The following is a 25010-nucleotide window of genomic DNA, read 5'->3' as shown; positions in this document are numbered from 1 at the left end:
CCTTGCTGTAAAAATAGCCTGGAAGCCATCTGTCTGGGGGAGCAATTTTTTTTTATTGAATTGAGACCCAGCCAATATTTTGCTTGAGGGCTCTGAATTTAAAATCAAATGCAATTAGAAAAATGGAGTGAAATCTCTCTAGTTTCCCTACTTTAACTTTTTTTTGGTTAGAAAATTAGCATATTCAAGTTAAATAGTAATGCCTTCTTTATTATTTCTCACCTTCCCTCCCTCTCATCCTTTCCTTCCTTCCTTACTTCCTTTTTTCCCCACTATTTCACCTCAGGGGTGCCTCTGTATTCTCTAGGGCAAAGTCATGGGCATGGGGCTTAGATCGGGACTCTGGGCTTTCTAGGGTGGCTCCATCTGCCAGCTGTGGGAACCCTGGCAATTCTTGTCACCTCTCTGAAGCTTCTTTTTCTCTTAGGGTTTTTTTTCTTTCCTTCTTTAAGAATTAAAGGAGACAATAAATTTCTACTTTTTGAAAACTATAAAGTGCTATGTGAATTTGAATTGGGGCAGATGGCACATCATTTCTGCTGGAATGAATTCTGGTCCCCAAGATATAATTTGAGCAAGCACTTAACACTCACACAAGCATGGCATGTGCCCTATGAGATGGGCTTTTGGAATAGAGAAATGGCCTTGACTCTCAGCACAAACAAACAAAGAGGAAGTGTCTTGGCAAAAGATAAGGAGGAAGAACGTGTTTTTCCACTAGGCCTTGTTGTTCTTTAGATAATATCAACTTCTAGCAGAAGGCCAACCAAAGTTGCAAGAAAAACAAAGAGTCCTGCATGGTCCCTGCTGTTTAAGACTGACCTCTCCATTTCCTTCTTGCTTGTTTGTGATTGGTGGGGCTATTGTCCTTTTAGACTGACTGGTGAGTTATGGATATAAGTCATCTTGAGTAGCTGCCTACTCGGGACACATAAACCAACCCATAGGAAGAAAGAGGTGGAGTTCTTCTAGATGTGTGGGTTCCCCAGCAGCAGAGAACCACCCCAACTTTCTCCTTCCTGGTGGCACTTGGGAAGTCCAGCAACTCCCAGAAGAGGGTAAGCTGAGTGAAGTCTTGAACAGCGCCTCTCATTTAGCAGTCACGTGTTTTTCTCCTTCACATGATTGTCTTGTGGATTAGAGGTCATAAATATCTTGTTTGACAGACAAGCTAGAAATGTGACTCTTAATTTTAACATTGTCATAACACCAGAAAGAGAGAGAGAGACAGAGAGAGAGAGAGAGAGATAGAGAGAAAGAAAGAAAGAAAGAAAGAAAGAAGAAAGGAAGGAAGGAAGAGAGAAAGAAAGAAAGAAAGAAAGAAAGAAAGAAAGAAAGAAAGAAAGAAAGAAAAAGAAAGAGGGAGGGAGGGAGGAAGGGAGGAAGGAAGGAAAGAAGAAAGGAAGGAAGAGAGAGAGAGAAAGAAAGAAAGAAAGAGAGGAAGAAAGGAAGGAAGAAAAAAGGGAGAAAGTAAAACCGAGCAGGATCCTGTGGGGCTCCTGGGCACAGAAGCCTTTCTGTGTTCCCTGTTCCTTGTTCATAGGGAACAGACTCCAGACTCCACGACCTTCTCTGAGTCCCAAAGGGCAGATTCAAACAATTGCTAATCAGGGAAGGGAGGAGATACCGAGACAAGGGAGGAGCAGTCAAGAAACAATAGTGCAGCCTTGGGGCAGGGTCCTGGTTCCCCTTCAAGGGATACACATAACAATATCTTTGAGCTCTTCTGCAGAGCTAAAATCGCCAACAACTGGAAGATGTTAACTACTTGAGGGAGCATTCTTCATTCCAGAGAGAAGGTCACAGTTTGATAACCTTGAAAACCACAGAAACATATCAGGAGACCACCTGAGGCCCGGTTAAAGAAATGCAGGCCCTGCCCACACCCTGATCCTTATCAGCAACCCTGCCCTTGAACTATTGCTATAAAAACTCCTCACCAAATCCTCCGGCGTTGGGACACACAGTTTTCAAGGGCAGGAGCCCACTGTGTCCCCCTTTGCCTGGCAAAGCAATAAAGCTATTCTTTTCTACTTTACCCAAAACACTGTCTCCGAGATTCAATTTGGCACTGGTACACAGAGTCTGAGTTTTCAACATCAAAAGAAAGAAGGAGAGAAAGAAAGGGATCAACCTTTACGTTCTAGATGATGTAAGAGCAAAGGTCAAATACTAAGATAAGAACCAAATCCCTTAGGAGGCCAGTGGGAGTGAAGTGAGGACCTACCATCTGCTTAAGGAACTTCTCTGGGGGCTTAAGAAAGTAAACATCTAAGAGGGCTCTAAGATAGTTCCATCTTACCTGATCTTCAGGCCATTTACTGGGCCTCTACTGCTCGCCTGGTCATTTACGTGCTGACTCTGACTGACTGACTTTGTCACAACAGCTTTGCCAAGTTGAGGATATCCACCTCTATTTTTTTATTGGGAAAACAGAACAGAACGGGGTGGTTGGGTGGGGGCAGGAGGATTTGCCCAAGTTCACAAAGTAGTTGGTGGCAGAGCGGGAATCTAACTCAGGTCTGTGCAACTCTGTATCTCATATTCCTTCTACTCTGCAGTCCTCTCTCTCTTGTGAAGAACAAATAGCAAAGTATTACACAATTTCCAACATTTATTTCTGAAATGCTAGAGGCTGGAAGCCCTTGGTAGAAACCTGATGTCCTCCATGGATCATGGACATGGTCTTCTCATCACTGTACCAATAAACACAGAATATGGTGGCAAAATGGAATTTGATTTAAAATCTTGAGCTTACTTTGTTTTGCTTTAGTTTTATCACCTTTAAAATAGGGATATTAATACATATTGAGCATTTCTATTATGATAATTAAGTATCTTGCCAATCACAGACACTTTGCACAAAAATTCCCTTCTTTGTTTCTTAGGACACAATTGCTACTTACCTCACTTAAGTTCTTTAAGCTTATCTGTCTGCAAGGAAAAGAAGTATGGTGTTACATAAAATATAGTTCATAATGATCAAGATAAAATCATTCTGAGTCCTTAAAAACTCTTTGATTACATTTTCATTGCCAAATTAATAGCCCATAGTCCAGTGTGATATTTATCACTGTTCTATAAAATTAAACCCTGTTTATTTTTCTCATAATTTTCTAAGCAAAAGGAGAAGTTATGAGCCAATATAAAAGGTGGTGACAGAAAGGACATGAATAAACTTGCTTCTCACTTTAAGAGAATTTAAATAACATCATCATTTCTCCTGACATTTGGTTTTCTATGTCAAGTTTCATTAGCACAGAAGGACCTGCTATTATTACCTTCATTTTAAAGCTCTTCATTTTTTGCTTTGAGGGAGTATAAAAGGTTTTAAATGTGAAGTTGTGGTACAGCCGGACCCCAGGAAGGCATGCATGAGAGAAAGGATGCTGATAATTAAAGGAGATCTGAGACAGGAAAAACACGAAACTGCATGATAGGGAAAGAATTCAACATGGCATTTGATAAAGTGGACATCAGACCATTGGAGGGGTCTCAGAAGAAACTCCAGAAACCCAGTTTCCCACAAAGGCAACATCTTGCAAAACTATGATGATAATAAAGTTTACACTTTAAAATCAATAGTTTCCATTCATGAGTGTGAATTTGTCTACCTTCTTTGTAATCCATACTTTCTCTCTTTTTATGGTTTCTTGATATGTATAATGATTTTTTCCACCACCCAAATCATCAGAATATGCATTTTTGCCACTAAGGTTGCTTGAACTGATGCAGCGTCAGCATTACTAGTTGAAAAGGTAAAACCTTAGTTAGGCAAGTGAGTGTTTTGTTGGTAAAATATCACACACTTTATTTAAATTTTGGCTGAATCCCCCACCTTGGGCCCCTGAATTTGCTGAAGTTTAAAGGAAATTTCATGGCTCGATGACCAGTCTGCAGTTCTATGTCCTCATCAGAAAATTAAGGTTTGTAGCATTGCTTTTTGCACAGCGCTGAGGACTCTAAAGTGGGCCATGTGTAGCTAGACCTACAGCAAATGATGATTGCTCTCATGATTTCTCGGGGTGAGTTTTATTTGGTGCATGGACCATGGTATTCAAATTACAATGGATACATAGTTGGAAACTTTTTTTTTTCTTCTTTCTAATTATGTCAAGGAGACAGTTTCCATGTGGCGGTTAGTATATCCTAAACATCACTCTAACTTTACTATTCTTCCCTTCTAACAGAGAAAACCTCCCCCAGGCTGAAAGTTTTGCTCTGAAATTATGTTGTGGTTGTTTATGGTGATGATATGTTTCCCTCTTAAATACATCTATTTAAGTAAAAAAAAAAAAAAAAATAAGCTGACAAAATATATAAAGTACATCATAATAATGACCCATAAGTGGTTGAGAATGTCTAACCAACATTCCCCAAATGTCAACATTCTCTCCTAGTTTCAAGTTGTCAATGAATGTTCTAAATGGCGTTTTCCTTAACTGAGATGCTTCAATTCAGCAATTGTTTTGTGAAGTCAAGACTTAGCTATAAAATAGAGAAGGGCAGAGCTGGCAGAGACCAATGGGGACTGAAACACAATAGCGGGGACCACCACTGTCATCCACAGTGAGCACGGCCAATTGTAAGGCTGCAGCTGTCTTCACTGATGCAGTTGATTCCTGGACGTAAATCACAGCCTCCCAGGGAGGGCGATTCATCGCAGGGGCCTAGGGAGCAGCTGTTAGGAAGGCAGCGGGCACTATTCTTCCTGCGTTGGCCAAAGAAGCTCAGATCTCCAATCTTCTTTCTGTTTTCATGGAAAGTGAACCTTACAGCAGCCTCACGTGGTCATTCACATGTGGTCATTAGTAACGGCCATCTGACTACCTAGATGGGCCCAACTAAAAATGAATTGAAACCTCTCTTAAAGCAAAGCTCTCGGTTTCTTCGTTGGCAAATATTTTCTCCCATTCTGTGGGTTGTCTTTTTGTTTCGTTTATGGTTTCCTTTGTTGTGAAAAAGCTTTTAAGTTTAATTAGATTGCATTTTTAAAATTTTTGTTTCTATTTTCATTTCTCTAGCAGGTGGATTAATCTCCAACATATACAAACAACTCATGCAGCTCAATAACAAAAAAAACAAACAACCCAATCAAAAAAATGGGTGGAAGATCTAAACAGACATTTCTCCAAAGAAGACATACACATGGCCAAAAGGCACATGAAAAGATGCTCAGTATCTCTAATTAGTAGAGAAATGCAAATCAAAACTACAATGAGGTATCACCTCACACCAGTCAGAATGGCATCATGAAAATATGTACAAACAATAAATGCTGTAAAGGGTGTGGAGAAAAGGGAACCCTTCTACACTGTTGGTAGGAATGTAAATTGGTACAGCTACTATGTAGAACAGTAAGGAGGTTCCTTATAAACACTAAAAATAGAGCTACCATATGACCCAGCATTCCCACTCCTGGGCATATTCCCAGAGAAAATCATAATTCGAAAAGATACATGCATCCCAATGTTCATTGCAGCACTATTTACAATAGCCAGGACATGGAAGCAACCTAAATGTCCATTGACAGAGGAATGGATAGAGACGATGTGGTACATATATACAATGGAATATCACTCAGCCATTAAAAACAACGAATTAATGCCATTGGAAGCAATGTGGATGGGTCTAGAGATGGTCATACTGAGTGAAGTAAGTCAGACAGAGAAAGACAAATATCATATGATATTGCTTATATGTGGAATCTAAAAAACATGGTGCAAATGAACTTATTTACAAAACAAAAATAGAGTCACAGATGTAGAAAACAATCTTATGGTTACCAGGGGGGAAAGGGGGAAGAGAGATAAATTAGGAGCTTGGGATTGACATATATACACTACTGTATATAAAATATATAACTAATAAGGACCTATTGTATAGCACAGGGAACTCTACTCAATATTCTGTAATGATCTATATGGGAAAATAATCTAAAAAAAGAGTTGATATAGGTATATGTATAACTGATTCACTTTGCTGTACAACAGAAACCAACACAACATTGTAAATAAATTATATGCCAATAAAAATTAAACAATAAAATAAAATAGAATAAAGCAAAGCTCTCTTAGCCCTCGTGGCATTCCCAGTGTCTTGCACTGGGCTTTGCATGTTTTTGCCCTCTCAACAGTCATATACCAACTCTATAATTTTGACCGAGTCACCTAACTTCTCTGAATCTTAATGACATTTTGTGCCCAGTGAGTAGGGAAGTGATTTTTACCAGGTTCTTATTATATGCCTCTACTGGGCTGGGCACTTTGGCCTTTCCAAGCCTTAGAAAATCACACTTTATTGGGCTGCAGAAAGGATTCAATGAGATGAAATGTAACTATCCTCTGGTGAAGAGACCCAGCACAGCTCTCATCACATCTAAGCATGATTAAACACTGTAAACTACAACTAGAGACACTGCAAAGTTACAAAACACGAAAGTCTAAAGATTCCAACACCACTGACATGGCTGACAGTAGGCTGGTGTGATCCAGACAGCAGAGGGGCTCATCTGGAAATCTGGAGAGTATTATTTTAGACATTAGAAGCTTGGACACAGGCAGGTAAGGCCTAAGCACCTTCGAAGCTTGAGTGGCAGAAATATCCCTCGAATCTGGGTCCCTCTGGGCGCCTAGCCCTGGATGTACATCAGATTCATCTGGGGAGCTTTGAAAAATACTAATGCCCTATAGAGATGCTCTCAATTAAAACAGATCCTGGAGAACAGTAATTTTTAAAAAGTTTACCTAATTATTTCAATGTAAAGCCAGGATGAGAAACATTGCCCTAGAATCTATAGCTTCTATTTCAAGACAAAATAGGGTTATGGGTGCCTAATTCTGTCGGGTACAGATGGGAGATGCTGTTTAAGTGTTTTTCTTTCTTCTTTCCTATGCTGTGACAGATATTATCCTAGTACTTTAGAAAAATCACATACCTCCTTACCACAATTCTATCTCATGGGGCTGGTTATTTTCTTTTTACCAATAAGGAAAGCAGGACTCAGAACTGTTTAAGAGCTTCCTGAAATTTTACAGCCAGAAGTGGCTCAGCAGGGATCCAATCCCCGTCCTGCTGGGTTCCCATATCCTACTCTTTCCAATGTAAAGAAACAGAAAGAAAATAAAAATCCTCTCTTCTCCACACTGAACAACCTCATCATCTTTGATATTTATTCATCCTATTTTCTTTTTTTTTTTTTTTGCAGTACGCGGGTCTCTCACTGTTGTGGCCTCTCCCGTTGTGGAGCACAGGCTCCGGACGCACAGGCTCAGTGGCCATGGCTTACGGGCCCAGCCGCTCTGCGACATGTGGGATCTTCCTGGACAGGGGCACGAACCCGTGTCCCCTGCATCGGCAGGCGGACTCTCAACCACTGCGCCACCAGGGAAGCCCCATCTTATTTTCTATCTCCTTCTCTGAGTTTGGGCCAGTTCTTGTCATATTAGACGACTTGGTCAGGAATTTTAGGGACAATGCATTTCACATTTCCAATTCAGATGATGTTCTATTACTGTTGTTGTTTCCAAGACACTCATTCTTTGAAAACAGAAATCAAAAGAGAGGAAATCTGGTGACTCTTGGTCTGGCTCAGACCCTCTGGAAACTGCCTCGCGGGGTTCTAGGACATATGCATACTGCAGTGAGTTAGCCCCTCCTTTTGAGGTCAAAGGGACAGACTTCTTTCCAAATATATTATATGCGGTGGCAAAGGCACCAATAGAAAATGGCTCAAGGTAGTAACTGTAACACATGTTGGTAATAAATATGTGCTAGGCAGGTACTGATAAGCACTTGATAGAAATCATCTTATTTAATTCTCACATTAGCCCAGGAGGTAGGCAGTAGGCATTATTCTTAACCTCACTTTACTGCTGAGAAAAGCCTTGGGCTTAGAGAAGCAAGTCATATGCCTTGGGGCAGAGTTTCCCAGTCTCTGGCCCACTGACCTTTTGGGTCTCATTACTCTTTGTTCTGGGGGAGTTCAGCACACTGCAGGGTGTTTGGCGGCATTCCTGGCCTCTACCCACTAGATACATCCCCAGCACTCAAGCTGTCACGACAAAATGTCTCCAGACACTATGAACTCCCCTGGGAGCAAAGACATTTCCGCCCCCCCCCCCCCCCCCGCCCCCGCTGCCCTTCCTCTGCTAGTTTATAAGAAGGAGAACCTGCGTTTCGAGATGGGGACAGGGGAGAGAGGAAATTGCACGAGGAAGAGCAGGAGAGGTTTCTGCATGGAAGATGTATGTTTGTGTGGGCTTCTAAAGGACAGAAAGGGAAGAGGCATTTGCCAAAAAAACTAAGGGGGAAATGGCATTTTCGGCTCTTTTACGTTCCGCCATCAGAACCAGTGATGAAAGGGTTTTCCACAGAAGTGCCAAATGTGCCTGATATTTTGAATTTCTGTATGCACGAGAAATGCTCACGGACGAAATAGTGCCCTGCACCTCACCGGCTGATCCAAGCTCGCAGTCAGAAAGCATCACTCACTCTGGGCAGCAACACGAGGGAAACACCAGTCTCTGTTTTGACTTCTAAAATAAGGTAATTTTGGAGATGTAAACTCTCTCGGGGAAAAGAAAAAGAGGTCCTTTCGTGTTTGTGACATTTTTTGATCAGAGCTGGCTGCTCGGCTGCCCCGTGCCCCATACATTTGGGAGCGGGGCTCTGGCATCAGCACTTAATACCAGAGGGTTGGATTTTTTATATTTCTTTGTTAAAAAGGCAATCACGTTTTTGACAAATGGGTTTTCACGTGCGCGGTTATACTTCTCCGGCCTGGGAGATGGGAAGCTGCGTGCCAATATTGGTCCTCATACAGTCTGAACCCCTTTCAGTTCCGGCAATGATAACATTTTCTTTAATAACTAATTCACATCGTAAGTGAGCCATTCTTCCAGTAACTGATTTTATTACAAAGAAGGTGTATTTTCCATTAAGGAGTCAAACTACAGGTTTCTGAGGTGCTTTCCCTCAAGGTATGGGATGGCTGTCCCCACCACGTTGGGCAGCCCATTTAGAGAGGCGACTGGTTTGGTTATTGTTGCTCTCTTCCCCCTGCCCACCCGTTCCCTGGTCATCTCACCACCAGCAACAGCAAGACTCTCACCTGGACTCTCTCTGGACTTCGGCAAAGGTGCACCTCTGAGGGAAGAGTGGCTTGCTGCTCGCCGGCTCAGGGGGCAGGGGCTGGTACTTCTTTGGAAGAGTGATGGGCGGCCTGTGTGAAGAGTCACAGTGGGGACCTGAGAAGGTTTGCTGCACAGATGGCTCCTCAGACCTGGAATTCACACAGCCCTGCCCGCTGTGCCCTCAGCTTTGGGCTGGAAACATCAGTTTTGGGGGCGGGGGGTGGCAGCTCTCTATAGGGAGCTTCGAATGTCAGAATACTCATTCTTCTAATCAGCTTAAATCTCTCTCTTTGCAACTTGCCCTTTGGTCTGGTTCAATTTTTTAGAGTGTTATGTACTTTTCTATAGGGTGTCATAGCTTTATCAATCTGCCATCTGTTGAAGTTTTAGGAGGCCTGGAGTAAAAATATGATTACAGCCTTTCCTTTGCTCCAGACTAGAAGACATGAGCTTTTGAATCTCCCCAAAGAAATAGGAAAATGTTCCAAAGTCAATGGGTGCCTCACTCACCCATTTATTCACCCATGCCCTCACTCATTCACAAAGTGTATCGGGCACTGTTGGTAGATGCTGGAGATGCAGAAAGGAAAAAGACAGTCCTTGGCTCAAGATGCTTCCCTCTGGGAGGGCAGAGAGAGAAGTGGTGAGAAGATGACCAGCCAGGGAAGTAAGTGCTGTGATGGAGGTCCTCACGGGCCCAAGCAGAACAACAGAGTGACTAACTCAGAGCCTAAGAAATCAAGTCTGTTGCTTTTGCCTCCATATATATAAGTATAATAATATTTGCATTTGTATATGTATTATATATATAAATATATATATACTTATATGATTATATACTTATGTACTCTAGGTCCCTTGAAGGCATTTCCCAGTGCCAGGACTCTCTGGCAGATTTCTGTACTAAAAGGAAGGAGAGATTTCTGTACTAAACAAAGGGAAAGAAACAGGAAGCAGGGAAGCAAGGCATTCATTAAAGATCGATAAGTGGAGGTAGATTGAATAGATGACTGTGAATGAATGAATGATTAAATGGATGAATGAGGCTTATTTAATCTTGTTCATTGACCAACTCATTAGCTTTCAGTATCAGATGTTTGTGTTTCTCTTTCTCAAATGATAGAACTAATCATTTAAGTATATAGCAAAACAAAGTTCTATTTTCAGTGTCTTACCGAGGAGGTGGTAAAGGAGTCTGCAAAAGGAAAGAGAATCAGAAATTAAAGTCCTGGTTCTTTGAGCAGAGCTAAATGGTTAGTGATTTTTTGGTTTACAGGTAGACATGACAAATCCCAACCAAACTTCTAGGATATATATTTCAAGTGCCACCTAAACTTTCACATTGTCCATATTCCTGTGCTTCTAAAACAAAGGGTGGGTAACAAATGCATTTCAATGCTTTTTCTTACCTTGTTTCCCTTTGTGGGTTTGTCTCCTAAAACATAAGAAGGAACATCAGTGAGTTTATGGAAAATGTCAACAAGCTATTTTCACATATGTTTAAATGGAAATCATTCCTCTTTGAATAATTTTGGTGATAACGCCAATGAACATTTGTTGAGCTCTTATTAGATACCCAGCACCATGCTAAATATTTTAGTTATGTGACCTCATTCAATGCTTGCCTTTGTTCTGGATGCAGAAACTGGGGTGTGGGGAAGTTAAGTACCTCACCTCCAGTCCCCCAGTTAGTAAATTGTAGAATGAAGATTTCATGGCATGTGGTGTGACCCCTAAGGTCCTCTCTTAACCATTAACTCTTGATTAGCATTCTTTTATATATACAGTCATCTTATTAATTCAAGTCCCTGCCTCACACCTTCATCGGACATTTCCAAGCAGAGGAAAATAGCATCACGAAATTTTCCAGATGGAAGGGTTTTCTAAGACGCCAGAAAACAACTGTTTTATTTTACGAATGATAAAGTTAAGGACAAACTCGGTAAGACAATTGCCCAAGACCACCCAATCCTAGAACAGCCTGAATGAGGCCCGGAAAGGATTTTCCCAACTTCTAGGTAGTTTTATTTCCACAGTTCAATTCTACTCAAAGACAGTTATTGAGCTGCTACTCTGAACTGTGCACAGGACCAGGCACTAGGCACAACACGATCCTTCTCTTCAAGGTGTTTACAGTTGTTCTGTTTACAGGCCAAGTTCCAGGTTCTGGGGACATAATTGGAAAGGTGAGAGGCACTGTCCCTGCTGCCATAGGGCTTATAACTAAGAGGGTAGAGATGCACTGAAAACACTATTAAAATCGTGATGATAATTTCAAGAAGAGAGGGCATGGTATTGAAGGAACACACAGGAGACAAGTTAGTCTGGGGTGTCAGAAAAAGCTCTTTGAGGAAGTAATGCTCACTTATCTGTAAAAATGGATGTGACCAAATAAATGCTGCTTTATAGGGGGTGGGAGGAGTCAGTGAGACAATGTCTGTATCTTATTGTAGGAGACTTAAAACTCAACTGAGCACTGGCTGAGCCTCCTTTCCTTATTTGTGAGACAACAAGGTTGGATTAAATCTGTGTTTTTTAACTTTGCTATGAAGAGTCCATTGTGGTCCCCCTGGGGACTCCCAAGGAAACTGCAGGACGGCAGGATGGGGCGGCTGGTTTCTGGTTCATCACCCCATGTCACTGGCGGGACTCTACCTCCACTCACTTCCCACTGGATCTCCTCTTAAGATTTCTTTTGGGGAAAGGTCCAGCTGGCCAAAAACAGCATAACACAACATATACTGTCCTGGATGATTTTAAGGGTTCTTCCAGGTCTAAAAATAACTACTTCATTGAACAAAATTACCACTCTCCCTATTTTGTTCTTGGAAAACACTTTTAAACAGATAGGATAGACTTCTCTGCATGAATTCAAACACTGATGGAAGACATGAATCGTAGATGTTCCAGGCATTGTAAAAACACAAAATATGACCCAGAACGTATTTCAACAACTGTGGCCACCTAGTTAATGTTAGATCTTTGGTTATTTCAATGATATTACTAAAAAACTTAGGCCACAGGATGCTTCTTTAAGGCATGAAATTAGAAAACAAAACTAACTTGCCCTCATTTTATTGTGCATTGGCTTCAGCAGTAGAGCTCCCTGTGGAACTACCTTATGGCTTATTCTGATGACTTTCCCTGTGAAGCTAGATGTTGGCTGTCTAAGACATCTTTTTTCATAGCTACCACTATAACTATTGGGGATCAATTCAATTCACTGGAAAAAGAATTCAATAAAAAGACTGAGCATCTGGAATTCAATAGGAACATTCCATTTATTGCTTCAGAGATATGTATCCCATTTGCTTCAGTGACTGTGAGTTTAGAAAAGGACATCTATCTTGCTTTTATTCATTTACTTATTATTGAGGTTTTAGTGTATGTCAGGCATGGATTCATTTTTAATACATTTATTGATGTAGGTTTTGGGGAATATAATGTCAAAAAAAGTTGCTATTCTCATGTAAACTTACATTCCAGTGGTAGGAGATAGAAAAGAAATAAACAAAAGTATATGTTGTCAGGTGATGACAGGTGCTACAAAGAAAAATGAAGTAGGGTGAGTGAGAGATGGCGGACGGGGCTACTATTTTTCAGACAGACCCCAGAAGGCCTTTGTGGATAGGTGATGAGAACAGAGGCTTGAAGAAAGTGAGGGAACACACCATATGAACACCTGGGCAAGAGTATCACTGACAGGGGGAGCAGCAAGTGCAAAGACTCAAAGGTGGGATGAGCACAAAGGGGCACTACTGTCCCCACAGTGGTGGTGGAGGTGGAGGGGTGCCCAGATCACACAGGGTCTTGTAGGCTGTGGTGAGAACCTTGCCTTAACGGTGGTGCATCTTTTCCCTACACCGTCTGTGAGTCGTGTGCCTTCATTATAATGTAAGGTTTTCCCTGGCATCAGTTAGTATCCCCTTCATTTAAAAACTGTGTGTGGGGACTTCCCTGGTGGTGCAGTGGTTAAGAATCCACCTGCCAATGCAGGGGACACTGGTTTGATCCCTGGTCTAGGCAGATCTCACATGCCGCGGAGCAACTAAGCCCGTGTGCCACAACTACTGAGCCTGTGCTCTAGAGCCTGTGAGCCACAATTACTGAGCCCACGTGCCCTAGAGCCCTCACGCTGCAATAAGAAAAGCAATGAAGCATGCGCACCACAACGAAGAGTAGCTCCTGCTCGCCGCAACTAGAGAAAGCCTGCACGCAGCAATGAAGACCCAACATAGCCAAAAAAAAAAAAAAAAAAAAGTTAAAAAAAAAATGTGTGTATGCAGATTCCACTCCTGGGTATATACTCAAAGAGAAATGCAAACATACATCCATACAAAAACTTGTACATGAGTTTTCATAACAGCCGTATTCGTAAAAGTCAAAAGGTAAAAAAAACACCCAAATGTCCATCAACTGATGAAAGAATAAACAAGTATGTCTGTACTATGGAATGTTATTTGTCAGTAAAAAGGAATAAAGTACTGATACATGTTACAACATGGATGAACTTCTAAAACATTGTACTCAATGAGGGAAGTCAAAAGACTACATATTGGATGATTTCATTTATATTTTAAAAATCTAGAATGGGCAAACCCGTAGAGATCGGAAGTATATTAGTGGTTTCTTGGGGAAGGGCAAGGGTTGAGGAACGGCTTCTAATGGATACAGGCTTTCTTTTTCGGTGATAAAATTTTCTAAACTTAGATTGTGGTGATAGTTGCAGAATTCTATGAATATACTAAAGTCATTGAATTGTACATTTTAAATTAGTGAATTTTATAGTATGTGCACTGTATCTCAATAAAGATGTTTAAAATATTTTTTAAAATGTGTTTCTGATATTATATGCAATATCAAAAATCCTGAAGCCTTCAGCTATGTCAAATATATCTAACAGCAGTAATTTATGCCATGAGCTTCTCTTATTTATTGCTTAGATAACTGAAACGTTATAGACTAAGAGGTAGAAACGAACTTCAGGGACTCCACGAGGGAGAAAACTAGATCAACCAGGTGAAATAACTTGTCATACTGTCATACAGCTTTGATAATAATTCAGATAAAATTCAACCATATTTTTTTTGCAGGGGTGGGGCTTTTTCAAGAAAGTAGTAACAACTCAGGTATTTGACATACTGGAAGAAGATGAGATTTGGAGCTGAGTTTCTTGAGTTTGAACCTTGATTCTGCTACTACTATGGGTAGGGTCATGGCAGGATCTCAATAAATATTAATGAAATAAACAAATGGATTGAGGAACGGTTGCAATTTCTCATCTGGAAGAGTGAGACATGGTTACTCATACTTCATGGGACTTCGTATGTGGAATAAATGAATTGATGAAGTTCACGTGATGGCTTTGAATGCATCCCCACTGTAACTAGTATTATTGTGTAATGGAAGATTAGAGGGAAAATGGCAATCGACCCTCCTGAGGAGGTACACAAATACCCCAAATGCTATGAAAAATTCCCTGTCCCATCAGAAGACCCAAACAGTTGTTATTCGAGATAGTTCGCATCTTGACATTCAGTCAAGCAGTTTTCACTAGGAGGAGGCTGGCATGCTCGCCATCTGTTGGCTGCATGTGTAATTAGCACCATCTGCCGAGACTGTGTCCTTATTTTGCTCTTCAGTCTGCAGTAAGGCAGTTTTCACTTCTGCTGAAAAATGTATTGCTTCTTGGGAGATAATGTAGTGAGCTGAACACAGCATTGCTGTAGAATCTATTACCTCCATAACTTGTTAGGGTGAAGTCATGAACAAGTTCTCAACCTCAGAGGGTTCTGTGAAGTTAGAGTATCGCGAGACCTGCATGTGGCATTTCGGGGTGGGGGTGGGGGGCTGGGAGGGTTACTGGTGCCAGCTTATAGGAGCTGGTTGTTAATTTTTCAAGATTTTGCCATGCAGGTGTTAAACACGGCCATTATTAAAAAAATAATTATGTAAATGTACACTTAAGTTATTTCAAAAACAAAGGTAGCATCTGCTCAAAACTCATGACTTCCTAGTTATTCTACCACATTTATCTATGCTGTTGAAGTTATTTACCTCTATTGTGTCTATGATGGAAATACTAAAAAATGGTATCTCTTCCCAACTACCTGTTCAATGATCATGTTGGTAGCTTGAAATCTGCTGTAGGGGAAGTATTTACACCATGGAAATTGGCAAATGCTGCAAATTAGGGTTTGATTTATTGCTTTACTGCTTGTCTATACTTAAAGAGATGGAGAAAATGTTGACAAAGCAAATTAAATATAAAAGTGTGTTGTGTCTGTACGTTGTCGCATTACATTGTAAAAAGAGGAAAATTGAGGAAATATACTTCTGATATTGAAAAACTGTCATCTGACTCAGCTAAGAAGCTGTTCATGTAATTACATCAATTGCAGTCATCGTTTGGCTGCAGATACAAGAGTTTAGAAAAAATCAGTGAAAGCACTCTGTGAAAATCAATTGGCTATATAAAATTTATGATAGAGTGTTGTATATTTTACTATTATTTTAAAACTGTGTGCTATATACATCCTTTTATCAGTAAAATTTATAATAGGTCTATATATGCATGTATGTACATACTATTTTTTGAGATGCGATATTTTCTTTAATATGTCTGTGGTGAGCATAATTACTTTTTTAAAAAATAAAGACTATTTTTTTTAGAGCAGTTTTAGGTTTACAACAGAATTGGAAGGAAGGTACAGAGATTTCCAATTTATCACCTGCTCCCACACATGCATAACCTCCCCCATTATCAACATCACTAGCCCAAATGTTACATTTTTTACCAAGGATGAAGCTACATGGATACATCATAATCGCCCAAAGACCATAGTTTACCTAAGGGCTCACTCTTGGTGTACATTCTATGGGTTTGGACAAATGTATAATGTACTCATCATTATAATATCATACAGAGTATTTTCACTAAAAATCTTCTGTGCTCTATGTATTTATCTCTCTCCCCAACTCAGACTCTTGGTAATCACTGAACTTTTTACTGCCACCATAGTTTTGCCTTTTCCAGAATGTCATATAGTTGGAATCACATAATATGTAGCCTTTTCAGATTGGCTTTTGTCACTTGGTAATATGCATTTAAGTTTCCCCTATGTATTTTTGTGTTTTGATAGCTCATTTCTTTTTAGCACTGAATAATATTCCACAGTGGAATGTCTGGATTGTACCACAGTTTATTTATTCATTCACCTACTGAAGGACATCTTGGTTGCTTTCAAGTTTTTGGTAATCATGAATAAAGCTGCTATAAACATCTGTGTGTAGGTTTTTGTGTGGACATAAAATTTCAATTCCTTTGGTAAATACCAAGGAGTGTGATTGCTGGATCACATGGTAAGAGTATGTTCAGTTTTGTAGGAAACTGCCAATCTGTCTTCCAAAGTGGCTGTACTATTTTGCATTCCCACCAGCAGTGTATGAGAGTTCCTGTTGCTCCACATCCTCACCAGCATTTGCTGTTATCAGTGTTTTGATTTGGGCCATTCTAATAGATGGATGGGGTATCTCATTATTGTTTCAATTTACATTTCCCTGGTGACATATGATGTGGAGCATGTTTTCATATTCTTATTTGCCACCTGTATGTCTTCTTTGGTGAGGTCTCTGTTGAGGTCTTTGACACATTTTTTTTTTTCCCAATTGGGCTGTTTGTTTTCTTATTGTTGAGCTTTAAGAGTTCTTTGTATAGTTTGGAGAATAGTCTTTTATCAGATGTTTCATTTGCAAATACTTTCTCTCAGTCTGTGGCTTGTCTTTTTATTCTCTTATATTGTCTTTTGCAGAGCAGAAGTTTTAAAATTTTGATCAAGTTCAGCTTATCAATCATAGATCATGTCTTTGGTGTTGTAACTAAAAAGGCATCACCATACCCAAGGTTATCTAGGTTTTCTATGCTATCTTCTGTGAGTTGTATAGTTTTGATTTTTAATTTAGGTCTATGACGCATTTCAAGTTAATTTTTGCAAAGGGTGTAAGATCTGTATCTAGATTTATATTTTTGTAGGTGGATATCCAATTGTTTTAGCACCATTTGTGGAGAAGACTACCTCTGCTCCATTGTATTGCCTTTGCTTCTTTATCAAAGGTCAGTTGACTCTATGGGGGTCTATTTCTGGGTTCTCTGTTCTGTTCCACTGATCTATTTTTCTAGTCCTTCATTAATACCACACTGTCTTGATTCCTGGAGCTTTATAGTAAGCCTTGATGTTGAGTAGCATCAGTCCTCCAACTTTGTTCTCATACCTTTTTTTCAGAGATTTGGATATTACACATTTACCACTGCTTGTGATCTGGTTTTAGTGCTACTACTGATGTGCCACGTGACTTAGTACAAGTTGTTTGGCTTCTCTGAGCTTTGGTTTCCTCATCTGTGATTTAAATGGTTGGAAGAGAAGATATGTGGGTTTCAAGAATTTGTTTCTTGATAGAAGGGACAATGATGCAATAGAGTGGTCACAAATGGGATCTTTGAAATCATTCGTGTTGGGTTCTAATCCCCCCTCAATCACTTACTGAGTAATCTTGGGCACATTATTTAAATGTTCTGGGCTTGTTTCCATGTCTGTAAAATGCAGATAATGAAGTGCAGTTCCTTGGATGGCCAAGCTTAAATAAAATGATACTTGTTTTTCAATTAGCTCCTAGTCAATTTGTGCTAAATATACGCAGTACCCTTTATCTATGAAATATGATCATCACAATCAACGCTTTTGGAAACATACCATCCGTGTAATGTTCTGTAATTAGAGACATAGACTCTGAACAAAATTGGATAAAACCTGGCCTCAGTCGCCGTATTTATTATGTTTAAAAGTTTTATGATGTATAAAAGTGAACCTTTAGGATTTCACATCCTGATGATTAATTGCAGAAGCGTCCAAAGAAGCAACTTACGATCCAAGTGGCTAGTGCATATTTCACAAGGCCTGTTTGAGAAACCTCTCCACGTCTGTGGAAACTTTCAGAAATTAATTCCAGCAGTAAATTGCTGAAACCATTCTTTGGGTTGAGTGGGGAGGGATTAAGTTAGGCAAAGCCAAGGATGTGGGAGGGACCTGCCAGATTTAACAGTTCCTCAAATAAGGTTGGAAAGTGCAGTTTCTTAGGAACATGTATGTCAACAGCTGCACCTTGTTAGTGACAGATGTGGGATAGAAGCATCTTTCCTAAACAAGCCCAGGAGACATCTTTTCCGCTGACCTGGGTATCTCAGGAAAGGTGGGCAGGCAGGGTGAAGGGAAGGACTGAGGTTTCAGAGGCGATGACATGGGCAGTGGGGTGGGTGGATTTGTATGTATGGACCATATCCATGGATACACAAAATGCTAGAGGCCGTTGTGTTCTCCCACATTTCTATAGATGGGATATTAAGGGCCAGTAAGGGAATATCATTTGCCTAAATTTGTAACGGAGCAGGACCCTATGGGATCTTCCTGGGACAGGCCTTCCGCCATATCCTCTGCTTTATCTTCTCTGTGAAGTACATAGATAAGTGTATTTGATGCACATTTCCTGAATTTTTTTACGGATGTGAAAACCCTGCACCACACGGAAGATGTTAACTACTTTATGACCATGAGCACACAGCCCCCAGGCCTCCTGGAGCCTAAGGACTGATAATGTTAACCCCTGTGACACTGCCCTGTTCCTTCACCATCAGCCAATCAGCGAACTGTGCATGAGCTGATCACATACCCTGTGACCGCCACCCCCTCACCTGGCTTTTAAAAATGCTTTGCTGAAACCCTTCAGGAGCTCGAGATTTTTTACAGGATGAGCCACCAGTCTCTTTGCATGGCCCTGCAATAAACTTTTTTCTGCTCCAAACTCCTATGTTTCAGTTTGTTTGGCCTTCCTGTTCATCAGGCATGTGAACTTGCACTCACAAATTCATAGCACAGACAGAGACAGAGCCAGAAGCAACCAGGCTTCTTGACTTGCCTCTTGCGGGCCTCTACCTAATGGGATCGCATGGCTGAGGATCACAGGCTCGTCTCTAGTTGGTCCTATGACAGCCTGCCGTGCTTATCTAATACGCTTTTATTAAAATGGGTTAAATTTTAGAGTTGCTTTAGTGTTTACCATGCATCCACTATGTGCTCAGCACGGTGCCATGTGTTTGCTGTAAGGAAAACAATGTCTAGTAAACTTTGGTCTTTGTGATTGAGGAGCTTATTTTTATATTCATTGATAACAGATTTATTGTGTATGCTCCACACCAAAGTAGATAGAGCATGAGATAGTTTCAGCCTACACAGAGAGGCAGGAATACATTCCAGTGTAGGGAGAATGGCAGAGGGTAAAAGAGGGAGGAATGAATTCCAGAAACCATTAGTTCAGGTCAGTATCCCTTTGTCAAGTGTCCATCACGTGTCAATAACCATGCTATAGGATTTGCGTTGGTTATAAACTTTAAAACAGACAGATGTATTACAATGTAGGTGCGTTTCCTCCCTTTTAGAGATAAGGAAACAAACTTAGAGAGGTTACGTTCCTTGTAGATTTCACATTTGGAAAGCGGTAATGCTGGGATTTGAACGCAGGTCTCCTTGTCCCCAAATCTAACATTCATGCAACCATATTTTAGCTGCTGCTACATCTCAAACATAATTAACTTCCCCTAAGGTCATTGTCTCACACCTCAGCCCAATGTCCGTTGCTGTGTGAATCCTTCCCAGGATTCACAGTTCTTCTGCAGGGGCCGAATTAAGTATGTATGTACTTTTTTGAGTTCGTATAGACCCGACCAGACTGTGGACTCCTCGTGGTCTAAGGTCTTCTGTGACTCAGTGCCCTGGCACAAAGTGAATAGAAGTGGCATTCTCCCCTGGCAGTTATCACACGATGTTGTAACTGCCTTGTTTTCAATTCTTCTAATTGTGGCTACTTTATATTTCACTATTGAAGAGTGTATTTGCTACTCAAACGCTTTTTCTTTTCTCTGTGTGTTGGTGAGACAAAATACTGTCCTGTAGTTCCATTAATGAGTGATTTTACAACATTTATAACATTGGCTTTGAACTGAATATTGTATCAATGCCTCTCTCACTTTTCTTTTTTATTTCTTTCTTTCTTTTTTGCTCCCAAATAAAGGTATATGACCTCTATCACTTTTGAGCCACTGGCTGTGTCTGAAATAAATTTAAATCTAAAATAGTAGGAGAATAATCTTAAATTTATTTCTTATCATTTCTAGGCCTGGGGCCTAAAGCTTGTCATTCGTTAAGGAAATAATCTATAGGATGGCAAATTCCACCATTTTTTGTGATGTTTTGTGTTGCCGTGTTCTGCCACTAGAGGACAGTATCATCCCTCAATTCATGTCTTTTGCACTAAAAATTGCATAGTTTGGATGAGTGGGAAATCAGGGAACAGGGAGAGTTTGCAGAAAAAATTTTAGATACTAGCAAATATAGTAAAACCATGGAAACATTGCCATAGTTGACAAAACTTGAGTTCTGGTCCAGGCTAGGACCGCTTGCTCTGTGACCTTGAGTGAGCCCCTTCTCTTGCCAGGCTTCTTGGCATAAAATGAGGGGGTAAAACCAGACTAACTCTAAACTCTTTGACATCTAAATTCGAATAAAATCAAACTAGTAGAAAGGTCTTTTGATGGCATTATGTAGAATTCTATCTTGCTTCTTTTCAACCAAGCTCATGTTTCTGGATATCCGTGTTTAGCCATCTATGCATAATTCCTTCTTCTTCTCATGGATAGTTCATTGTATTTCATTATAAATTCATTCTTGTATATGATATGCTTTTTACCTCAAAGGAAACTGGTTTAAAGTTTGTGCTTGGTTCACATGGAAGCCAAAGAGAAACTCATTTTAAGCTCACTTATTCTCAGCATTAAGAAGCTAAGACACACCATTTTTGAATATTACAGCTATCTTCACCTGAAGAGACAATTTCTTCTGCAACTGTGGTTAATGCTAATTAATGGTTCATCATAAACAACTTACACTATATACATACTTTGCCTCCAAATAAACTTTTACCCATTTTTAGGAATGAAAAAAAAAAAAGAAAAATACCAAGCTTCAGGGAAGATAAGTTCTTGAAATCTGACAGTTTCCAGATAATGTCAGAATATGATTGCAAGAAAAATAATATGAAATGTACATTAACATAAATCTACAACTGCTCAACTTGATGAAAAATATCACCATAAAATTCTGCCATTACTGAACCACGCAATATGTTTTTCTCTATGACATTTTGTGAGAATGAATAAATTATCTGAGAACGCGTTTGCATCAAAAATACAGAATTTTATAATAAACACATAAATCATTCAAGCATTTTCCAGCAAGATGCCTGATCCAAAAAATGGGGGTATTCATATTACTTTTCCCCTTTCCATCTCCTTTCTCTGTACAGTACCTTAGAGCTCTGGGTGGTAATACAAAACCATCAATTATGGAAGTGCAGGAAAAGAAGACATAAAGAAATAACTCTTATTGAAGAAGTTTTCCATGCAACCTACAAGCTCAACTCCTGTGAGTCTTGCTTTCACTGAGGTCATCTCTGCAGTTATGATTTCAGTTTACATTGGGGTCTACTTTTAAAAAAGTCATATTTTATAGCCATGCTACTTGGATATCAGCCAACAACCCTTATTAAATTGACAGCACTAACTTAGCTCTGAAAGATGTGTCTTTCTTGCACTCCTGGAGGAATTTCTTTGCTCTTTTTTTATTTTGGGTAATTAATTTCACATAAAAAAAGCGTGATCGCTTTTTTGCTTAGGTTACCGGGAAGCTTAGAGAAAAACTAGCAGTTTAATTGTAATAGAATGTAGTGATGTGTGCCCGAGCAGCCTGAATTTTATCTTTGCCTTAGTCTTACAGTCTATCTAGATACTTCCTACGATTTAAAAAATTTTTCCTCCATTTTACCATGCAAGTTTTTGTTGACTACTCCAAATATTTGTAAGCTGATAGATGAATATATGGATGAATAGGTGTGATGTTGGGATTTATAATAAGAAATATATATTGGGTCTTCGTCCCTGTGTCTGGCACAGAGCTCCTAAATCCCTTGGAATTTCATAGTGATGAGAGCTATCAAGGTGTCTTTTGTTACGTTAAGGAGGTGACTTACTTCTGGACTCCATCTAATGATGGGGACTGTTTGTCAGTGGTGGTTAGCCGAAGACCACGGGATCAAAGGGTTAGAAGAACTTACAGTCCCCTATGTCTACCCTCCCTTGGCCCCCCGCCCCCGCCACCGTCCCAGGGAGAGGAGAGTGGCTTGAGATTGAGTTCAGTCCACAATGGCTAATGATTTAATCAACCATGCCTATGTAATGAAGCCTCTATAAAACCCCAAAAGTTTGGAGTTTGAGAGATTCAGGAAGCATGGAAGATCCCTGCCTTTTCCTCATACCTCCCCTTATATGTCTCTTCCACCTGACTGTTCCCGAGTTATATCCTTTTACAATAAACTGGTAATTTAATAAGTAAAATGTTTCTCTGAGTTCTGTGAGCCACTCTAACAAATTAATCGAACCTAAGGAGGGAGTGGTTGGAACCTCCCATCTATAGAAACACAGGTGACAATCTGGGCTTGTGACTGGCATCTGAAGTGGTGGTGAGGTACGGTCTGGTAGCACTGAGCCCTTAACTTGTAGAATTTGGTGCTGTCTCTGGGTGGATAGTGTGAGAATTGGGTTGAATTGTAGGATACCCAGCTGGTATCCAGAGAATTGCTTGATGGTGCGTGGGTGGAAACTGCCCCCCTGCATATGTTGGAATTGGAATTAGAACCATCCTGATAGTGACACAGACATATTAATATATGTAGAATAGTGGTCAAAGAAGATTCTGCAATCAAAGAAATGAAGGTGCATGTCTATAGTGAACTATTAAAAAAAGAGGGGAATTGTGAAATCCATTTCTTGTCTGCTTTCTCCCCAGGACTCATTTCTCAATAAATTGCCTATAAAACTTCTATTAGGACCTAAGACATCTATATATCAAATGATTATGATCTGCTCTGGGATGCCTCTGTGCTCTGCTCCTTTTCTCTGTCAAGAGGCATGAAAAAACTTCCTCTACATGATTCATGTGGTCTTCTAAGGATTAAAATACATCAGTTAATGGAGAAAAGCTCTGAATCAAGTGCTGTGTGCATGGAAGGCATTTCCATGTTTAAGGACTAAAGAGGCACTGATAGGAAATCTCCCCTATTTTGAGGGGTTTAGGAGTGGTCTAGAGGGAAGATAGACAGGGATCTGTCAGGCTGTGAAGGATGGAGAGGAGAGATGGAATAGGGAACAGCTCTTGTTTCCTGCCTCTGCTAATTCAATTGAACTGATGAGTCAGAAAAGCCCTGCCCACTTCCCATTTCAAGAGGAGGAAAGTAAGACTCGGAAAGGTTAGGTGCCTTACTTAAGGTAACACAGCCAGGGAGTAGTAGAGCCTGGGCTTGGGCTCCTCTCATTGCTCCTTCCACCTTGCTTCCCTTTGTGCATATCTTCCCTTTGTGCCTCCAGGTCCACTGTTCACCTTGTCCGCCCTGCTCCACCTCACTCTCCATCCTGGGAGACCAACCAGCACATGCAGGCTACCTTGCCCCGTGGTTTCAGGTTGGGTTCAGCCATTAGGAAGTCCGAACAGGAGATCAGAGGAAAGTTGGAGAGGGAGGTTGGGGCATGTATTCCCTTGAGTCCCACCCTGGGAGGTCCACATGGGCTGGTGGTGTTTCCTCAACCAATGGTCACTGCTCCTCTCAAGGTGGTGAGCTCCTTCTGGTTTTCTGTAGCTGTCCCCTCATCCTTTTGGGCTTAGGGGTGGTGACAGCACCACTGCTGTTGGCCCCAGTTTCTGCATCACCCCTCATTCTTCTCCTACACCTCACACACCTTAGTCAATAGTTCCTTTGTAAATAAACCTCCTTAAATTATCCTAATTTGGGTGAGTGCCATCTGTTTCCCCTTAGGACCCTAACTATTACACTTTCCCATTAAAGAAAATGTGATGTTAATAATATGTTATAGAATATAGCATCAGACACATAAAAGTTGATTTCGATGTTTCAGTTACTGGGAAATGTAAATCATGGCATTGTCATCTTTTCTAACTGAATATTGTAAGAGAATATGGGGACATTGGGGGAAATGGTGAGAGAAGCTATAATGTATAGGATCCAATTAAATTTCTTTGGCTGTCCTCCATTTGTGCTTCTAGCACTACTGAAATTGATTATTTCCTTTCAGGTTCTTACCTGTATCTTTATCTCCAAATTGAGTTTCTTTGCCTGAAGCTTTAAAATCTATTTTCATGTTAATTAATCAGCATTTTAAAATTAGATTTCTATCTTGCAATTTTACAGAGGGGTATGCTTAGAGAAATAACTTAGTTATGTATCTGATGCAACCCATATGTTTCAAAACAATCTCTTTCCCAAATTGCACAACATGGAATATGACTTTTCACGATCAATTTCTTCATTAATAAGGTAAGGTGATAAAAAGGCATAAGACGTGAGAGACTCTTTCCAAAATTAGTTATTTCATGAAGGTTAAGTCAATAGATAACCTTGTTGAAGAAATCTGTGACCACAGGCAAAAATGTAAGAGGATCTTGGAAGCAAAGAAAGATGCAAATATACTTATATTTCAAACTTTGTGATTTGACTTTACCTTTAACATGTTGCCTTCTGATATCCCTGGAAATGGGTTGTTCCACCTGTAGAAGACAACGTGGCACCATTATTTCTTAAATTGTGACTATATCATCTCATGACCTGCCACTCAGTATATAACTGTAATCTGATGATTCCCAAGGTAAAGGCATAAGTCCCTGGACTCATCATTCTTATAGATCACCCTATGAGTATGGG

At 40.3% G+C, this 25010-nt stretch overlaps 1 protein-coding gene across 1 annotated transcript in view; it reads right to left on the bottom strand.

Moving 5' to 3' along the window:
* CLNK (cytokine dependent hematopoietic cell linker) overlaps window positions 1–25010 on the bottom strand; it is a gene marked incomplete at both ends in the record, with an annotated part of 101109 nt that overhangs the window by 32578 nt on the left and 43521 nt on the right. Inside the window, 5 exons of the mRNA XM_082654032.1 lie at window positions 2907–2934; window positions 9113–9223; window positions 10310–10329; window positions 10544–10569; window positions 24811–24856. Of these exons, the coding sequence (XP_082510158.1) occupies window positions 2907–2934; window positions 9113–9223; window positions 10310–10329; window positions 10544–10569; window positions 24811–24856 (231 nt within the window). The remainder of the gene's footprint in view (window positions 1–2906; window positions 2935–9112; window positions 9224–10309; window positions 10330–10543; window positions 10570–24810; window positions 24857–25010) is intronic.

This window comes from Grampus griseus, assembly GCF_964374135.1.
Source record: "Grampus griseus genome assembly, chromosome: 4".
NCBI classification, from domain to species: Eukaryota; Metazoa; Chordata; class Mammalia; order Artiodactyla; family Delphinidae; genus Grampus; species Grampus griseus.
The sequence above is the reverse complement of the archived record's forward strand: the minus strand, read 5'-3'. Positions and strand labels throughout refer to the sequence as shown.